This window comes from Eutrigla gurnardus (genome assembly GCF_963514095.1).
Source record: "Eutrigla gurnardus genome assembly, chromosome: 22".
Lineage (NCBI taxonomy): Eukaryota > Metazoa > Chordata > Actinopteri > Perciformes > Triglidae > Eutrigla > Eutrigla gurnardus.
The window spans coordinates 4258043-4278288 of NC_139933.1; the positions used below are offsets into that span (position 1 = coordinate 4258043).

Consider the following 20246-nt stretch of genomic DNA (forward strand, 5'->3'; position numbering starts at 1 on the left):
AGGATGTGTCTTTTTTGTTGTCATAATGGGCAGAGACCACACAGGTGAACGACTGTCTCGGCACTTGTAAGGAATGATAAGACAATGGAATGACACGACTAAGATGGCGAGTAAATAGCAGCGGGGTTTCTTAAATCCACCCACCCCCAGGTTTGTGTGTTTGTTGGCTTGGAACTGGAGACATGCCCCGGCGTGTAGCTTTACAATTGGCTGCCATGACCTTCTTCTCTCTAACCCTCTAATATTAAAGTACTCGGTGCTGTCCGCCCGGCCGCCACTCTGTTCGCTTCCTTCGAGGCTGCAGTCGCCTCTCTACTCAGGGTTGTTGTCCCATTATGTGTCATCTACAGCTGAGGACGCTGGTTTTTGCGGCGTGGCTGCTGGGTTACGTCGCCTTCCTGCTCGCCGTCAGGAGGATGTGGACGGGGAAGTACGTCCGCAGTCCGCTCGCCCGCTCGCTGTTCATGAACGCGGTGAGCGAGAACGACGCGGCCGCGGTGGAGACACAAGAGGTAGGAGTTATTATTGTTATTATTATTATTATTATTATTGTTGTTAATATTATTATTATTATTATTATTATTATTATTATTATTATTATTATCATTATCAATAATAAGTCCGGTGGAAGAACTTCACAAATTGCTGCTAGTTTTGTCTGTTTGACTGATAACTTGCTAATAGTCAATGTGTTTGTACTGTTGTTTATTGATTTTTTTACTTCTTCTCTTTTATTTTATTTTATTTCTCTTTTTTTTTTATTTATTATTGTTTTTGTTCATTGTTTTTATGTATATGTTTTTCTGTTATTTGTAGTGATTATGTTATATGTGGGGATCCCCTCGAAAACGAGATGATACATCTCAAGGTGGTTTATCCTAAATAAACACATTTCAAATAAATAATTGCTGCATGTTTTGTCCGTTTAACTAATAATTTGCTATTGCTATATATATATATATATATAAATATATATATATGATATAATATATGATATGATATAAAAATGTAACAGTTAAACCACCAAAATAATGATATATCCTGATAATTATCAAGCTATGTTTCAAACGGTTAAAATAGCTGATCCAAGTCTCCAGTAAATGCTTCTTCAACTGTCTTAAATTTCATATTTGTCTTAAATACTTCCTTCTCTTTCCCCTTGTGACTCTAGTGGTACCGGTGCGGTCCAGACCTGCTCGGAGAATCGGTGCGACCCCTGTATATCCAGAGCCACCTGGACTCGGGCACTAAGGATTTTCTCAAGCGGAGTGTGGACAAGTCTGGCTGGCTGTTCACTCAGCTGTATCACTCCTTCGTATCGACAGTCCTCGGCCCGCTGGTCTCACGCACCTCTATTAATGGGTGAGTGGGACGTCCCTGTCTCCGATTCACATGTCGCGTGTCTCCCCTCTGACGTTGCCCTGTGTCTCCAGGTTTCTGGGTCGCGGCTCCATGTTTGTGTTTTCTCCGGAGCAGTTCCAGCAGCTGCTCCGGATCGGCCCAGACTGGAGGGCTGAGAGACTCCTGGACCTCGGCGCTGGGGACGGGGGTGTCACTGAAGTGATGGGAGCCCACTTCAGAGAGGTCTATGCAACTGAGGTCTCGGCACCCATGAAATGGCATCTTCAGAGGAAGAATTACAAGTGAGTAGCAAATCACAGGATGGTTTAATGGGCCTTTAGCTTGACGGCCTCTGTTTGAAAATACTGTTTTGTTTTTTTTGTTCATGCTTAGAGTACTTGGTATCGATGAGTGGCAGCACACTGGTTTCCAGTATGATTTGATCAGCTGTTTGAACCTGCTGGACCGCTGTGAAGATCCTCTGCATCTCCTGCGGGACATCAAACTATCGCTAGTTCCCAACACGGGGAGACTCATCCTGGCTGCAGTGCTTCCCTTCCAGCCCTATGTGGAAATTGGTCAGTCGGGAAACAACTTGCTTATTATGATTTTGTATATGTTTTTCTGTAATCCAAATTTTAAAAAAAAGTTCTCTGTTTGTTCTTAGGTGGAAGATGGCAGCGTCCCAAAGAACATTTAAAAGTAAAAGGAAAAACATGGGAGGAGCAAGTGACCAACATGTCCAATGAGGTTTTCCGAAGGGCAGGGTTCGAGGTGGAGGCTGTGACCCGGTTGCCGTACCTCTGTGAAGGGGACATGTACAACGATTACTACGTTCTCGACGATGCAGTTTTTATTCTCAAGCCCTCGGAGGATGAGTCGGAGTCCGCTTGAATACCAAATGAACCGCCGGACTGTCGGAGGCTAATCTAACTATCTTGGTAGGTTGCTCCTGAATGGATTGTAGTGCAAATGTTCATATGCTTGACAGTATTTCCTCGACTTTGAAGCTCAGGTACTGTAGTTCCTGCATTTACCAGCCATCTTGTTGACAGTGATACCTCTACCGTTTAAGCAAAAAGAAAAACAACTACTACATGTGACCATGCTGTATGTGCTCGTTCTATAGAATATCTTCATTGTGAGAAGTGTTTATTGTAACAGTTGCATCATTTTATAACGGGAGTGAATTTGAATTATTTTAGTCTCTAATGCATCAGTATTAGTGTATGCACACACCTGATTTAACCATTCTGAATTGGGATTTTTTTTTTTTTACTTTTAATGAAATTTTTTTACCTGCTATTAGTAATGACAAAAATAATATTGCGACTTCTTAAAGCGCCTATGGAACTTATGTTAAACCACAAGTTGCTATCATAATGTTTAAAGAGGACCCTTTTGTGCTTCTTTTCTGGTGCATACTTAACGTTTCTACTACATGCTTTAATACTACTACTACTATGTTTACATTTTAATTAATTTCTCTAATCGGGCTGTGCTGCAGCTTCTCAGCCTCTATCTGAAATGCTCCGTTTGACCTCTTGCTCCTCCTTCCTAAAATGCCAAGTCTGCCCTGATTGGTCAGCCTCTCCAACTAGCGACTACACAGATATTATGCAGATGTGTTACTCCCTTTGGACATGGACTTTAGGCTCTGACACGTTAGAGACCTTTTACATGAACAAAACAACTACACAACACATTAAACGGGGTAGGCAACCTTATTCATGCGTGCCAACATTGATCTGACACCTGCATTCAGTGAAGACCCGCCCTACTCAGCCTCTGATTGGATAGTACTAATGGCCTTCTTTGCAGATTTAAGTTTATTGCTGAGGAACAAGATTGGTGAAGAGTTGGTAGTGGTGGATGTTTTAATGGGATGGCAGCCTTCTTGTCTCTCTTATTGCAAATAAAAAGGAAAGGAAACCTTTCAAAAGTTACATGGGTCTCGCTTTTAAGGTGCAGCACTCTTAAAAATGTGCCACAATTAATATTTGTATTGAAAGAGCATAATATGTGTTCCATTATTTAAAAAAATAAACATGATTCTGCATTTCTCAGCTCTCATTTGTCCTTGTATCTGAGTGAATGTGATATCACAATCTCTTAACCATCTTTTTTTTTCTTTTGCACAACTCTCCCGTCTTTATTTATCAATCATCCCTCACTTTGTCTCTTTGTTTATATTGTATATATTATAGTCACTGTTTTTTTTATTGTTAATTGTCCGATGTATGCACCTTAGTCACCAAGACAAATTCCTAGTTGGTGTAAAATCTTCTTGGTAATAAATCTGTTTCTGATTCTGATTATAAGGTGTTGAAATTTCTGTGATAAATCCTAAATTCCATTTTTTTTTCAAATTTGAATATTACCAGTTCGTAGGACGTCTAATGTTTTCTCCACGTAGCTGGGATTCATTTCCTTGTACATGGCAATCCTGACATGACAGAGGAATCCCCGATATCCTGTATTTTCCACGGAGCATGAAGGCAGCGTCAATATCGCATAAATTATGTAAATGAGGCATCTTCCTATTCTGATTGGCTGAGCGCAGCAGCGTTTCCCCGTCTTGCATTGGGTGCTGTTGTCTTGGCCACGTCCAGAAGCCACGTCGCGCTTCGCTCGCCATTTTCCCATCTTCTGAAGCCAGAATCAGTCTATTCTAGTGTCATTCAACACCGCCGTCTCATAAATTAACCGTTAGCGGAGTCGAACTGAGCTCTTTCGAGAGGCTTAAATCGGTGTTACCTCTGCTGGAGCTCCCCATAAAAGATGAACGTGTTTAGGCTAACCGGCGATCTCTCCCATCTAGCAGCCATCATCATCCTGCTGCTAAAAATATGGAAAACCAGGTCTTGTGCCGGTAAGTCATATCGGTAGTCGTGTTACCTTCTACTTACAGTTTGCAGGAACCTCTAACGTGCACGGAAATGTCCTGTCGTGTACATATTAAGTCGATTAAAAACATCTACTGTGAAACTTCTCTGAGGTTAGTTGGAGCTCATTACCCAGTTCTCGGCTAACGCTAGCCTTAAGGCTAGCAACGCTGGCGTTAGCTAACGGTGGTCGTCATTCTGATACTCGTTTTTTTTTCACGAACATGACATGATGTGCGACGTGGAACTTAAATAAATAACGTCGGGATGAAGTAAGGTTAGCTGTGAAGTCTAGCTAGCAGTGGCTGTCTTGCTAGCTTACAGTAGTATTGGCGTTGCTAGCCCAGCGATAACGTAGGGGTTACGATAGGGGACGAGGGGACCAACGCATGTGTTAGTGTTGGGATGTTGGGCCTCCACCTGTCAGTTGTCGGCTGTTAACCACGCTGGCTTTTTCCTGCCGCCTGCTCCAGTCGCCTACGTCGTGTTAGCCCTGTCTGCCCTGTCTGACGTGGCAGCACGGAGTAATCACTAGTTGACAGTTGGAGATGCAAAGTGACTTAAGATTAGGTTGAGTGCTGTGTTATCGTGGTTGGAGCTTTGCTGTGTTTTTCTTTTGCAATGGTCAAAGGTTAACGCATCACTCCCAGAGACACCCAGCGTTCTGTCATTACTGCTGTTTGCTTGAAAGCAGATAGATAGATGGATCAGTTGATTAGGGGAAGTGTCAGTTCCAGAATTTAACCAGCTTGTATAACTGTCACTACTTTGCTATCACTGACCCCCCCTCCTAGTCTGACAGTGGGTGTGACTGAGGTAAACGTGTCAACACACCAGATACACAGCTTACCTTAAAACATGAGCAAGTCTCATCAAACAGCCCTAGAAAGATGGATGTATTGCCCTCTAGATATGAGTTTATTACTTATAAATCCCAAGAAGTTGGATTATATGGAATCGCTGTGGCTCAGGCGGTAGAGCAGGTTTTCCTTTTACCTCAAGGTTGCCGGTTTGATCCCAAGAAGCTCCACATGCTGAGGAAGGGTTACATTACTTTTATGTATATATACAAAAAAAAAAAAAAAATAGCACTTCCATGTTCTTACCTAAAGCACTTTGATCATAGCACTGTTCTTCAGGTGTGTTTGCTGAACAGCTACTACTTTACTCAGACGAGGACCTAACACTCTTTTTTTTAGCTCTTACTTTATCGGCAATGATATGTTTTGGTTTCTTTCTTTTGACAATTGTACTTATTGCAAGTCGCTTTGGACAAAAGCGTCTGCTAAATGCCCTAAATGTAAAAGTAAATGTATATTAATAAAACATGTTTAATGCCCTCTGCTGTCTCCTCCCAGGCATTTCTGGAAAGAGTCAAGTCCTGTTTGCGTTGGTGTTCACCACTCGCTACCTGGACCTGCTCACCTCCTTCATCTCTCTCTACAACACCACCATGAAGGTGAAGCTCTCACACGTTGCTCCTTAGTCTCATATCTGGTAGCATTGAACACACGGTGTTGACCTTTTACTAATATGACGCGCCCGTGTTTGCTAAAGGATGACTGTGTCCAGCAAGATGTAATAGACTACTTGTGTACTTGTTGCTCCTTGATTGTATTCATGACACACCGGGACAAGTGAATATCTGTGTTTCATGTTTTGTCCGTGTCTTTCAGATCATCTACATTGGCTGTGCGTACGCCACCGTGTACCTGATCTACATGAAGTTCAAGGCCACTTACGATGGGAACCATGACACGTTCAGAGTGGAGTTCCTGGTTGTCCCCGTTGGTGGCCTGGCTTTCCTGGTCAACCATGACTTCTCTCCCCTGGAGGTTAGTGAACACACACTTGATACCTCTTTCATTAGCAGAGATGCTACTGTTTATGCTCAGCAGGTAGCTGTCACTCTGGTTGGCACCGTAAGCAGAGGCTCCAGTCAAACACAGATTTACAGCATTACCAGATAAAGTTATGTCTCAGTCTACGCTTCTTCTCTTTGCCTCTGTCAGTTTTTTTCCGGTTTTACCGGTCAGGTCAGGTGTGTGAGCTTAAACCGGCTTGTTGATATGCGTACCAGCTGACAGTGTTCTTATGACGCAATCTGGCTAATTAAAAAAAAAGCCTGCATCAGGATCCCCTTTTTCCTACAGCAACCCAGAGGGATGCAATTAACAGGGACTGACACAAAGTCTGTCACAGCAAGATGACCTGATGAACATAATATTATGTTTATAAGACAGCCACTAGTGTCTGCCAGGCTGCAGAGCTGAGGCCTGAGGAGGGAGCATGTCGTCTATCTGTTTACTAGAACATTCATGTGTATGTTTGAGTGACAAGACACAGCAGAGTTAGTCCCAAAGGCAACTAAAACTGCACCGATATGATGATCTTTTTGGATTTGAGGCTTGTAAACACTGCAGGAGTTAGTAAGCTCTCATTGACAAGCGGCTGCTGAATGAAGTGCGAAGCCTAGTGGTTCATCTTGGTAGTCGAGTGTTTGGTTTAACCTCAAACCGGTTTGGAGAATGTTTGCACCGGCCCATCCCAAATATCTAGCTCGCCTACAGGTGTGTGCTTTTTGTTCATTTCTTCATCTACATATATGCATATGCATGCTTCAACAGAATTTAATTGCTAAGCAACGACTATGGCCCATGTTTACTTCCTGCCAGCTGCTTTTATTCACATGCTGCAACGGGAAATACACTGGGAGATAAAAGCATGTCTCAAGGACAAGTATTTAAATGTTTCGAATTCACTCAGTTCATATTAGGAATCTTTTTCTCCCAATTATTTTCCATCAACACTCTGTCTGCCTCTTTGTTTGGCTCCAGATTCTGTGGACGTTCTCAATCTACCTGGAGTCGGTGGCCATCCTGCCACAGCTCTTCATGATCAGCAAAACCGGTGAGGCGGAGACCATCACCACCCACTACCTGTTCTTCCTGGGACTCTACAGAGCCCTCTACCTCATCAACTGGATATGGAGGTTCTACTTCGAGGGATTCTTTGACATGATCGCCATCGTTGCTGGGGTGGTGCAGACCATCCTCTACTGCGACTTCTTCTATTTGTATGTCACAAAAGGTGAGTGCTGCTGCATTTTTGTTTCATTTAAACTGTGAAAGTGTTTTTCTTTTGTGCCGGTGGTTGGTTTCGGTTTTTAAAAAATGCTGCTTTTTGCCGTTTTCCTGTCGTTATGAGTGTTGTTCTTGTGTTATTGGTCTGTGGTGAACATGAAGCCATCCTGTCTTGTTTCAGTACTGAAAGGAAAGAAGCTGAGTCTGCCAGCTTAAGTGCCAAAGAAGAGTGTTTTGGCAGACTCGTGGAGGGGGATCGGAGGGGGAGGAGGAATGGTAGTGGACACCTTTGACAACGCCCCGCCCACCCTCCACCACCGCTTCCTCCTCTTCCCCTCCCGCCAGTGTAAGATGCCTGAGACAGAGAGCGAAGTGGAGCCCGCTGGCTGCACCTTCTTCTGATCCAGAATCAGAGCACCTGCAGAGGCTGGTCCATAGCCTTCGGATTTCTGTTTGATGCATCTTGCCTTAACTTTTTTTATTACTCTGTATAAAGGAAGAAAAAAATGTGAGTTTTCTACAGAAAAAAAAAATGTGTACTTTGAAGATTTGACACATTGCTGAATAAGAGCTGAAGATGTAAAATTGCCTTTGATTTGGCGTTGTATGATATTGAAGCGGACTTCTTGTGGTGGGATATTATTGACTCAAGCATTTGTTATTAGTATTTGAAATCGGAATAAATGTGCGTTGTTTTTCCTGAATCAATTTGGGGAGGAATCTGATAATCTTGGTGGTCAAATTATTCATGTTTTGCTCTTCTGTTTTTGACCACTATGCATTACCATGTATAAAGACAATAGTTTCCTGTGCCCTTGGTGGAATATAAATTCAGTGTAGATGCCATAATTTAACAATCTCTTTTCCAGAAAATGTTTTTGTTGTTGTTGAAATGCCGGTAAAATTTACCGGTATGAGTTGCTTTTATGTGAATGAAGAAAACGGGGGGAAAGGATGCCAGTGAACTCACATCACTGTAAATGACTTTCTTCATTTGATTACCTTTTGTTACCCAGTGAAGACAGTATATCATTTGTAAAGTATACATGGTTGCCCAGCCCATTCCTCTCACATGGCTACTTAAAAGGTTTGAGAGAGTGCTGTGTGTGAATTATCACAACAGAAATCTTTCATTTTTCTTCTCAGTGCCGATGTTTTTGTTTGATCATTTTCCAGGTTCGCAGTTGTGCAACATTTTAACAGTAGAATTAAACCTCCCTGTCTGAGATGAGCACGACTCTACGAACTCATATCTGCTTCTATTTTAATTTCTGTGCATCATTCCAAGTTATCTTTTAATTTCTTACCAGAGCTTTTGCATGATGTTGCCACCACGAATAAAGACTTTATGGGAAACATTTGTCTCCATTCTGTGGTAACGATGCTGTTTAGAGATGACTTCATCAATTAAGCATGGAGGAATATCCAACCAGAGATTTAGTTAATTAGCAGTAGAGCACTGTTTGCTGCTGTATAATATTAAAGACAATCACTGCTGATAGAATGATTCAGAAGGTTTGTCATTCCATAGTTGAGCTGAAATAAAAAGTATACAGAAATTTGGTGAGTAAAATATTTAGCTTCTTTCATGGTAGGAGACTCACCAAATGTATACCGTACTTACTTACTTTATACTTCATTTATATAGTTATTTCTCTCTCTCTCTCTCTCTCTCTCTATATATATATATATATATATATATATATATATATATATATATATATATATATATATGAAGCCTCTAAGAATAGGGAAGCTCCAATACCACTTATTTGTATTTTATTTTATTTAAATATGCATTTCTGGGCTAAAACCCACTATCGGTCGGGCCGTTGTCTTCCCTAAATCCTAATTTTTCTCCTTTTCATCTTTGACCTCATGACGTTTTCCCTCGAGGTTAAAGGAAAGTTATGTTTTACTATTCGAACGCAGCCTTTACCTGGAACTCGTCGACTTGTGCAACACGGAACATAATCACCGCCGGACCAAGTGTATCTACCGTATCCACCACCACCGAAGAAGATCTATCCTGTTTATCTCCTCGTCGATAAGATAAAATAAGAAGCATTAGACGGAGCGGAAGTGATGAGAATGGACTTCATATTTTATTTTATACTTAATTAAATGTCAAATACGCTGATAACGCGCGACACGTCGGGTTAAACGGGATGGAAGACAACACTCCAAAGGACTGTTGTGAGTAAACTCTTCAGCCTGTTGGAAAAAACAACTACTAGCTAACGTTAGCTCCACTTAGCTAACTGTTGAATGATAGTCATGAACGTTTAACCCGACGGTCTTGTTTTCCATATCGCTCTGTGCAAAACATAACCGGAACATTAATATTGTGGGTGTTTTTACGTTTATATTATGATGAAGAAGCCTCATATCATATTAGAGTAACTCAAAAGTAACTATACTCAGCATAATTATAGCAGTCTTCAAGTACAAGTCAAAATGTTTAGGTCATGTGATCTGGAGTCTTAAGTTATAGCTGATATAAAACATGTCAGCTAAGTAAGATGAAGGTGATGCTTGTGTAGAGAGAGACATGACTCCCCTGCTGTTTACGTTCAGGTACCCCCCTCCCCCTCGCCGCCCTGCAACTCCTGGTCCCACCGATCCGACTGGTCTCTGCAGCCATCTGGCAGACGGTCCAGCAGAAGGTCGTGGCTGATTATGGGATGCTTGCAGAGTTTGTTTCCATGGTTACGGCCATTGTTCCGGAGCTGCTCACCACTCGCCAGAGGGCCCAACTTATTCTGGGCCTCAGAGCACGGGTGAGGAGGAGCAGGAGTCGTAATTATTACCATGTAGGGATGTACTGTGACCAAATGACATAATAAAATGTAGTAATGCGGACAGACTGCTGCACCTAACTGTTAACTTATATTTCTCAACGAAGTGTCGTCTCCCCCGGTTGCTTTGTGGTTTTAGCTGATTCTGGAGATCTGTCAGTTTGAAGCCACCGCTGACTTTGGTCTCGTTCAGCCTCACCTGGAAAGAGTGCAGCTGCTCACTGAGGCGTGGGTGATGGAGGTGAGTTTAAAGTCCTGTTCCTTTGAATTGCTGTGGTCACGGTATCTTTAACCCTAAAGATAACCACACACTTGACAATGCAGATTGTTTATTTTCCTTTTAATGCTCATGTCATTTCATGCAGGCTGGTGCTGAACATATGGAAGCTCCACAATTTGTGGACTTAGTTAAGAAGTTGCTGAAAAATCCTGACGAAAGGAAACACTTCTTTCAGGTCAGTGTTGCAGCGCTTTCGTTCATCTTGTGTCTCTTCTCCAACATCTTGTGTTTCAGATTTTTAATGTCGGTCATTGTAGCTTTTTTTTGTCATGTCATGTCTTTCAGAACGTTTTCCCAGAAGAGTTTGGTCCCACGTATGACGAGGCACTTCACACCTTGATGTGGGTGTTTTTGTCCAGACTTGAACAGTTTCTTCCTCTTCAAACGTTCCAACAGGTGCATAAAGAATAGACATCAAATGTTGGAAACACCAGGTCATGTTGCTGTCAGTGTAGGCTTGCTTTGACTTTTTCATTTTCATTCTCTCCAGGTTGCCTCCATGTTTGGTGGGGTGTCCTCCGTTCTGAAGGAATGCGTGGAGTCGGTGTCTCGCTGCGAGGAGCTCAAAACCCTGCTGCATTATCAAAAAGACCTCAGCCAACTGGATCACAATGGCAAGCCTTTATACTTTTTACCATTCCAGTAGTGTAGCACTTCACATTACAGCTCAATAACAACATGGTAACAGTCGTTGTTTGGTAAAAATGTAATAATATTATTAATGAGACAATTCATTATTTTTATCTGTTTCAGATGCTTCCTTGGATGGCACCTGCATTATTTCAGCTCTCAAACTTGCCTCTGAAGAAAAAACAAAGACTGGTAAACCACAAGCCAACATCATGGAGAATGTGCCATCACGTACGTCTGATGTGGACAACGGATCTTTGACGTCGTCTCCCGACGCGACCCCAGAATGTCCGACGAGTGAGATTAAAGCTGATGAAAATGGAACTGAGGTGACTTCGGGAGGAAAAACACGGCGGGAAGAAAACGCTCCTTTAAAACGATGCAGTGTTCAGCTACAAAGACTGGAAATGCCACTGTCTTTGGGGTCTCGACCTGTGAGAAGAAACAGAGGCATGAGGATGAAAAAGATTTTGTTGCAAGAGGAAAGAAGTCTTTGTACTTCCAGAAAAGCCAAACCCTCCAAGAAGGCTCTTTTACACGTTCCTGACGATGAGGAGTCAAACAGCGCCAGCAAAGACGACGACACGTATTTGGCTCCTATTGATGATTGCAGCGATGCCGACTCGTGGTCTTACTACTCTGATGACTCTTCCCATAAGACTTCTAGTAGTAGCCGTAGTATGGCTGATTCATGGTCGAACTACTCGGATGATGAGCCTCCCTTTGCGACTCCTCTGAGTAGTTTTACAGAAGGTGATCTGTTGCCTAGCAGCTCAAATAAGGACCCTTCCTTCACGAAAAACCTATTGGCTACCGGCAGAAAGCCTGTCATCTCCAACATCAAAGTAAACGTTCCCAAAAAATCTCGGACCATCCAGTGTTTTATCTGCAATGAGCCGGTGAACACGGGCCTGAGACGTCACATGAAAATCCACTTCCCCACCGACGATTACGCCTGCCCTCACTGCGACAGCAGGTTTAAACTCTACTCGTCGTTGAGGCTGCATTTGAACCGAACCTGCTTCGAGTTCAATCGCCAACGGGTGGATCCGGAGAGGCTGGCCAAAGCCAAAAAACTGTACACTTGTGACGAATGTGACGAGGCGTTCAAGTACAAAGTTTCACTGGAGAGACACAAAATGACCCACAACGAGCTCTACTGCAACGTGTGTCGGAAGGTGTTGCGAGACGCGGCGGTGTTGGCCAGACACAAGGCTTCTCACACCTTGTTCCAGTGTAACCGCTGCGAGGAGACCTTCACTCTTTTTATGCCCTTGATCAAGCATTACAAGAACGTCCATAAGATCGGCAGGCCATTTAAATGCACCCACTGTCCCAAAGTCGTGTCCAGCCTGCCTATTTTAATCGCACACGAGTGGAAACACACGGGTCATCTGCCGTTCCAGTGCGCTCAGTGCAGCGCGAGATTCAGAAGCGACGCCGATCTAAGCTCCCACCAAAGAGTCCACACGAGAGAGAGACCCTACCTGTGTGCCGAGTGCGGCAAGACATTCTCCCACCGGTCCAACATGCTGCGGCACTTGACTTACGTCCACAGCGAGTCTCGAGACGAGAAGAAGTACTCGTGCAGCGCGTGTGAGAAATCCTTCAAAGAGAGGGGAACGCTGAAGAAGCACCAGAGGATAAAACACTTGAATGAGCTGTTCCGTCATCCGTGCCCCGACTGCGGGAAGATGCTCTCCGAATCGACAATCGCTCGACACAAATTAATCCACACGGGAGAGAAACCTTTCAAATGCACCGAGCCTGACTGCGACAAGTACTTCAGGTCCACTTCTGAAGTGAAGAATCACGGGCTGATACAGCACACGACAGAGAGACCTTTTAAATGTGATGTCTGTGGAAAGGGCTTCATAAAAATGTGTCATCTCAAAACGCATGACAAAATACACTCGGGAGAGAAGCCGTTTGTTTGTAATTTCTGCGGCAAGTCTTTCCCCAAACGCTACAGCATGCAAAGACACAAAACACTTGTACATACATTTGTAAAGCATAAAAGCATAAACGTGAGCATAAAAGCATGAAAATGTTCTCTCTTTTTTTTTAAATGATCAAAATCAATCCAGCAGAATTAGAGTTATCATCTATTCCACACATTCTTTTTTCTTTTTTTCTGATTCTGCTGCATCGATTTTGATCATTTAAACATTGCGAGTCGTGCAATGTTCTAGAAGTGTAATGCTAACTTGGAACAGAACGGTAGCTATCAGCTTTAGACTGTTCAAATCTAATCTTGTCACTTAAAAAATCTGTGGAGCTTTTTTTGTTATCTGTTTTCCTTCAAACCTTCCTTCTTCAGAAACCAGGTCTTTGTTTTGTAGTTGTTATTTTAAATGGTTTGATTCACATTTCCTGAGGCATGAAAGTATTTTTTATCCGGTGATCTGTGTCTAAGAAAATCCACAATGTTGTAAAATATAATGAACATGATGAAAAGCCCAATTAGACATTGCATTAAACAGAAGAAGTAGTCTTAAAAGAAGAAAGAATTATGTGTATGTGTACAGTATATATGCAGGTCTACATCTCCACCAAAGCCTCCACCCTAACCAACAACTAATTGATTTTAGTTGATTTTCTTAAACATGATTGAAATAAATAAATACAAATGTTATTAAATGATTATCACTGTCCACTCACATTTACACAACACAATTACTCCAATTACTATATTTCTGCATGAAAGTAATTGTTAAATGTTCAAATAGCCATATTGTTGTTTTCATGAACGGCCGAGTTGTTAATTTAAATCGTTAAATTGTCCTTTCCTTTGGTAAAGGACGTTCCGGTGTTCCCTAGACTAAAGGAGACATGAAAGGAAGCATCGAAGCACCTTTCCTTAACGTAGAGAATTCGAACGGCTCTTATCATGGCTGCCACTTAACTACATCCGGGTCATTTGTTCCGTTAGGAACCTTCCCTGAGCAAAAAAAAAAAAAACTTCTCGACCGCAGCCGTTTAGCTTGCCCGTGCTGTGTAATTCCCAGTCTCTTGACCACACAACCGCCGTGAAAACGTTTCGTCTGGCTTCAGTCGAGCGACGGACACCATATTGCTCTAACTGTAATGTAACTGCAGTGAAGACAAAAGATGGACGAAGATGTTTCTGGTGAGTGTAAACGCTCACACATACATTTGTTTGGCTAGGCCGCAACGCAGCCCGCGCGCGGGAATAGCATTGCTAGCTCCGCTACGATAACAACTTCTCTTTTAACGGTAACTCATACACTTTACGCACTTCATCTACATTTTGACTTCTCACCGGTGGACACCGGTAGCTAGCGCAATGTCATTACGTACATTAAGTTTCTGTATAAGTGCTAGCCGTTAACGCTAGGATAATGCTAGGAGGCTATGCATCTGAGCTAACGCTAGCTAAATTAGCACCAGATAACTCAGTATTTACTGATTGCTGGTTTCAAATAAACAACAACAACCACCAGTATAGATATATATTCCCATGCTACGTGATTGTACATATATTCCCAGTGTTTGTGTGCCACTGGTTATGCTGTATTATTATATGACGCATACCGTCATGTCATATGAAGTCAATATTACGTTGGATCACGGAAATGACAAGAGGCCGCCCGGCACCTGTGTATTGCTGAGTTCCAGAAGAAAACGAAAGTACTTTATTTAATATTCACAACACCCGAGACCACAGGTTTGCCAACGGTGAATTCGTGGGTTTCTGTTGGGGAAACAATATCAGTGAAACAACCAAAAAATGTGCGTTATTAGTTGTGTTTTGTATACTTGTTTCGTCTGAGTAAATTGATAATGTTTCTGAGCATCAACCGCTTTTTGCAATTGCTGTTACAGTGAGAGTTGAGGAAAGTGGAGTTGTTGAATGTTTCCCTTGTGTGCCTCTGGTGTTATTGCATTACAACATTTAGCTAGTTAGCAGTAGCCGTCAGTTTGTCTGTGGTGACGTTGATGACCTGGCAGTTTTAGGGGAAAACCCAGAAGATTCACTTAAACAACACTATTTTAAAAAGGAGATTTTTCTCACTTCTCACTGTGATTCTCTCGTCATTATCAACATTATTTTTTGACAATCTACAGCATATCTGCACAGAAATTGCATGGGGAGCTTATGCTGTCTTTTATAAAATAGTGCATTATCATTCAACAAAATAAGTATTTATCTAATAGTTATCATAGTGGTGCTATGTTATCTACTATACATTCAAATAGTTGTTCTCTGTTTGCAGGTCCCTCTCTTCCCCTCTCTGCTCTGCGTCTCCTCATCCCACCGATCCGGCTGGTCTCTGCAGCCATCTGGCAGACGGTGGAGCAAAAAATCGTGTTGGATTATGGGCTGCTTGAGGAGTTTGTATTCATAGTGACGGAGACAGTTCCTCAACTTCTCTCGACGAGGCAGCGAGCTGAACTCGTTCTGGGTCTCCGAGCACGGGTGAGGAAGACTTTGATGTTGTGGGGATTATGGGGTGTGGCTGATGGGTTTTTTTAAATTCAAAGACATTATTTAAAAATCTTAGATGAAGATCTTTGTTATGCAAGTTGATCAGCTGCTACTCATCTACAAACCAACCAACAACAAGTGTCAGCCCTCTGGCCAAAGCTTGTTTTGATATGATTGTATCTACACAAGCAAAGATTGATGACGAGCCTCTGTTGTCGAATGCATGTTTTCTGTTTACATTGTAGCTCTATGATTCACCACATATTCATCTCGTTTTTGCAGCAATTGGCTTGACTTTTGGTACTGTAGCATCAGTCCATCACGGCGACTAGCAGCCTCGGCTTTCTTGCATGGACGTCTAGAACTCGAATATAATTCCGGCTTGTGTCTTCAGATGTCAGTCTGGAGGTTGTCACAGATCAACTCATTTCCTTTACTTTGAGGAAAGGCATTTCGTCAGGCATGTATATATAGCTCAGGCACTCAGAGGTTGCATGTAAAATGTTTCCAGTCAGTGTGACAGATTAGTTAATCAGAGAAATGCTGGTTATGCGTGCAGATGTGCAGCTCTGGACTGAATTTATTTCCCTCGGAAAGACTTGTTCATTATGTTCCTCTGATTGTAGCTGATCCTAGAGCTGTGTCGCTCTGAGGAGACTGCTGTCCTCCATATTATTCAGCCACATCTCGACCGAATGCAGAACCTCAGATCTCTGTGGAATGTTGAGGTGAGTCGAAACCTGTCGTCGATATGAAATACAGAAATGCTTTTTTTGTGGTTGCGATTTCACATTGGTTTTCACTGTTTATGCAGTCATGATTTGTAGTCCTGAAGTGCTTGCTTTTTAGTGTGGAGTTTCTTCTGCCTTTTAAAAGCATCTTTTATTACAGACTGATCATGCAGAACAAGAAGTATCCGACTCACAATTCATGGGCCTTGTCCAAAACCTGCTGAAAGACCCTGAGGAGAGGAGAAACTTCTTCCAAGTATGTGTTTGTTATATACAGGGCACCAGACTTTTCCCTAGCACATCATTTGTCCATGTTTGGTAGAGCAAAATTGTTTATAGGTTCAGACTAACTATAAAATGTAAAAAATGTATGCATTCAATTACGCTGAAGCCATGCTATGTCTGTGTTTAGGTGATTAAAAGGAATATTTCATGACAATATCCTGTTTGCCCTGAATTTGTGAATTTGTGGTTTGTATGGACAGCACAGATATTTGACATTTCTGAATTTGTTTGTGTTTTAGGATGTTTTCCCAGGAGACTTTGGCCCCACCTATGACAAAGCAATCCAGACATTGATGTGGCTGTTTCTGTCCAGACTTGAAAAACTTCTTCCCACCCGAACTCTTCAACAGGTAAATTTCAAAATGAATTACAAAAAAAGATTCACTCATGGCGTATTCCCACCTCCATGCTTTATATTTCTACACAAAAGACTGATTTTTGGCTTCACGTAGCAGTTTTATTAGGTTTTGTGCTTTTATTTTTGCACCAGATTGCCACAAGTACTCATTGTTAGAGTCTGGTTATAACAGTGGCCTTCAGTGCATTCAGTGCAAAATGTCAGAAGGGTTTCTGCAGTGCTTTTGCCTCATATTGGTTTTCATTTTGTCTTTGTCAGATTGCATCTCTGCTCAGCGACGCCTCCTCTGTTCTGACTGAATGCATGGAAACTTTCACTCAACCTCAGCAGCTCAAATCCTTACTGGACACTCAGAAAGACCTCAGTCAATTAGAGGACATCGGTAAGCATCTCACAGTTTCACTGAGCTTTGGTTGTTCCATTTTAAAAAAACATTATTGCATAGTAACTCAAACCATCGATGCTGCATTCAGCAAAACTGATTCAGTAGCAACATTTGCACGTAATATCATTCACTGGAATAGAAAACATTCTCAAGTACTGTGTTCTCCTCTTTTCAGAGTCTTACGTTGTTGACAGTGGCATCCTGTCGGCCTTGTGCCTCCCTCCTGTGGAAAGGGTTGTGATCGTCAACGAACAAACAGAAACGGAGGCAGAGAGCGGACTCATGTACACAGTCTGCACGGAGATGGAGGTGGAATCTGAGAACAAAGAGGTGTACGTGGAGGGAGCCGGGAACTCTGAAGAGTGTGTGCAGACCCAGTGGTTCGGCGTCGGTGTCGGTGGCGAGGTGAAAGCAGAAATGGACAATGTGGTGGTTACAGATCCTGTCGAGGGCACTGAGGCCAGTGAGGCTGAAATGGCAGACGACCACGACGACGGCCAATCTGGAACCCTGATGATCGGGGAGGACGGCCAGGTGACGGTGCTAGACGGCGTGGAGAAAAAGCCAAACAGGCGTGGAAGGAAAAAGAAATGTCCCCAAGACGAAGACTTTGAAGTGCAAAGCAGAACGAGGAGCAAACAAGAAGATCCAGATTATGAGGTCATGTGGGATAGACCTGTGCGAAAGAACCGTGGACTTAAGATGAAACGCTACCTGTCGCAGTGGAGGAAATCGGGAAAGGCACAGACCAGTACGGCGAACAGTGGCTCTAAAAGGTTTCCCAGATCTCAAGCTACAGCAAAAATCAACGACTTGGACGAGAGAACGTGCAAAGTGTGCGGGAAGGTGGTGAGTCGTGCCAAGTTCTTAGAGCGCCACATGAATCGCCACTCAGAGGAGCTGCCCTTTTCTTGTCCGATGTGTAAAAGGTTTTATAAGAGCTTGCGTTACTTGCAGCAACACAGATGTCCAAATCAGACAAAAGCGAAACCTGGCAGGAAACCAAAGGAGCAAGAGACTGCGGCAGATGAAGGTGAACAATCATCCAGTGGGAATCCTTGTGAGGCAACCGATGAAGGGCAGCCGCCGGACGACACGGCCCAGGACCCCGACTACACAGACTCAGCAGAGGGGAGGTCTTCCAAAGAAACAGGACAGCCGAGCCCTGAAGGAAACAAAAGTTTGCTCGAAGGTCCGTTCTACTGTCCTCACTGCAGCGTCGAGTTTAAGTGCAAACAAACTTTTAGGTTTCATTTAAGAAACATTTGCTACAATGAGCAACAGGTGGATCCCGAGCAGCCCGAGGACGTGAAGCATTGTTTTAGGTGTGATGAATGTGACAAGGCGTTCAAGTACAAGTCGACGTTGGAATCCCACAAACAAACTCACAACCCGCTGTACTGCGAGGTGTGCATGAAGCTGGTCCGGGACCCCGAGGCTTTGGCGATGCACAAGGAATCGCACACGCCGTTTCAGTGTAACCAGTGTGAGGAGAACTTCCCCGTCTTCAAGGCCCTTCATAAGCATTACATCGACGTCCACAATCCCACCGAGCCTTTCACCTGCACCCACTGTCTGACAACCTTTGCTAGTCTGAAGCGTTTCATCAGACACGAGTGGAAACACACCGGCTATCAACCGTTTCAGTGTCCTCATTGCAGCAAAAGATTCCGCTCCTACTCCGACCTTGTGGAGCACCAGAAGAAACACACTAAAGCGTATCCGTTCCTCTGCTGGGAATGTGGCAAGAAATTCCGACACGGCGTCACATTGACGAGGCACGTGGAGCGCGTGCATCACTCTGGCGAACCGGTATCCGAGAAGCCGTTGCCGACCTTCACCTGCGCTCAGTGCGGGAAGACCTTCACTTCCAGAAGATGCCTTCTGAAACATGACAATTTCCATCACAAAGGGCTGCGTTTCCCATGCGAGTTCTGTGGGAAGGGGTTCTTTGGCAAGGACGCGTTGGTGAGGCATACTTTGATCCACACGGGCGAGCGGCCTTTCAAGTGCGACGACTGCGACAAGTCCTTCAGATCCGCCGCAGAATTAAAGATACACAGGCGGTACCATACCGGGGAACGGCCGTTTAAGTGCAACATCTGTGAAAAAGGTTTTGTCCAGTCCTGCTTTCTTACCTTGCACATGCGCACCCATACAGGAGAGAGACCATATGTGTGTGCCATATGCAACAAGGGCTTCTCAAGCTTGCATGGCTTAAAACGGCACAGGAGACTTGTTCATGCATAGTTAATGTTACATGATACAAATTCACGTAGGGACTTTCTGATTATCGTTGGCTCGAAGGAGGTCAGACCAGAATGTGAGCAACCGTTGAGGCTTTGACCCTTGCTCAAGGACACGTCAGCAACAGTGTGGATGTTGATGTTGATTTAAAACCAGGTTTTTTTTTTCAGTTGAAGTATGTTTTCCATAAAATGTTGGCCACGTTGCTGTCTCTGTGGCTTGTATTGTTGGGAACTGTGTAATTGTATAGTGCATTGTAAAGAAAAAAAAATGTAACTGTATTTTTTACAGAAATGTTTGCTGTAGTTCTACATAAGATTTGTATGTATAAATGCTATAATCCTTGATTCCTTTGGGAATCGGCTACTTTTTCTTGAATAAATTCAACATGTAATTCCAAGCGTCATTTGATTAACTCGAGTGACGTCATTCATATGATGTTGAACGTTTGAACTTTTGTTTCTTGTTGACAGAAATTCGAGCTGGATTTTATACAGGGCTTCAAAAGACGCAATGGAAAGTATAATGATAGAATAATTATAATGTAAATGTGCAGCCATAAATTACATTACCTTGCCCCTCCCAAGGACATGTTGACATGTCACAGAGAATACATTGATTGATGCCTGTTTTAATCTGTGCGTCCTGGTAGTGTTCACGGCTAACTGGGACGCTTTAGTAGAATTAAATAACCGTTAATGTTAGCACCACCTGTGCTATTCCTTCTATAACAACGAAGACTGCTGGAGTGGAGCATCTCAGCCATGGCAGGA

General features: G+C 43.1%; 4 protein-coding genes across 5 annotated transcripts; all 4 read left to right on the plus strand.

Annotated features, from left to right (window-relative positions):
* Positions 1 to 6: 6 nt before the first annotated feature.
* mettl9 (methyltransferase 9, His-X-His N1-histidine) lies at positions 7 to 3407 on the plus strand. Of its 2 annotated transcripts, XM_084040015.1 has the most exons (6): positions 7 to 150; positions 351 to 512; positions 1172 to 1362; positions 1434 to 1643; positions 1735 to 1919; positions 2009 to 3407. In XM_084040015.1, the coding sequence occupies exons 2-6, from the start codon at positions 417 to 419 to the stop codon at positions 2233 to 2235; spliced, it is 909 nt and encodes a 302-aa protein (XP_083896141.1). In that variant the 5' UTR covers positions 7 to 150; positions 351 to 416; the 3' UTR covers positions 2236 to 3407. The 2 variants fall into 2 exon arrangements, with proteins under 2 accessions (XP_083896141.1, XP_083896140.1); XM_084040014.1 differs by lacking the exon at positions 7 to 150 and having other exon boundaries at positions 182 to 512.
* Positions 3408 to 4002: 595 nt separating this feature from the next.
* Positions 4003 to 8667, plus strand: kdelr2b (KDEL endoplasmic reticulum protein retention receptor 2b). The gene is made up of 5 exons (XM_084039584.1): positions 4003 to 4213; positions 5585 to 5685; positions 5903 to 6061; positions 7064 to 7316; positions 7491 to 8667. Exons 1-5 carry the CDS (start codon positions 4123 to 4125, stop codon positions 7523 to 7525), a joined length of 639 nt encoding a protein of 212 aa, XP_083895710.1. The 5' UTR covers positions 4003 to 4122; the 3' UTR covers positions 7526 to 8667.
* A 662-nt stretch (positions 8668 to 9329) lies between these two features.
* On the plus strand, positions 9330 to 13628 carry LOC311033087 (uncharacterized protein). The gene is made up of 7 exons (XM_084040267.1): positions 9330 to 9505; positions 9887 to 10089; positions 10247 to 10348; positions 10473 to 10562; positions 10673 to 10783; positions 10878 to 11001; positions 11141 to 13628. Exons 1-7 carry the CDS (start codon positions 9478 to 9480, stop codon positions 13060 to 13062), a joined length of 2580 nt encoding a protein of 859 aa, XP_083896393.1. The 5' UTR covers positions 9330 to 9477; the 3' UTR covers positions 13063 to 13628.
* Positions 13629 to 13952: 324 nt separating this feature from the next.
* On the plus strand, positions 13953 to 19894 carry LOC311008347 (uncharacterized protein). The gene is made up of 7 exons (XM_084001945.1): positions 13953 to 14147; positions 15256 to 15458; positions 16094 to 16195; positions 16359 to 16454; positions 16723 to 16833; positions 17100 to 17223; positions 17402 to 19894. The coding sequence occupies exons 1-7, from the start codon at positions 14129 to 14131 to the stop codon at positions 19474 to 19476; spliced, it is 2730 nt and encodes a 909-aa protein (XP_083858071.1). The 5' UTR covers positions 13953 to 14128; the 3' UTR covers positions 19477 to 19894.
* The last annotated feature ends 352 nt before the right edge of the window (positions 19895 to 20246 follow it).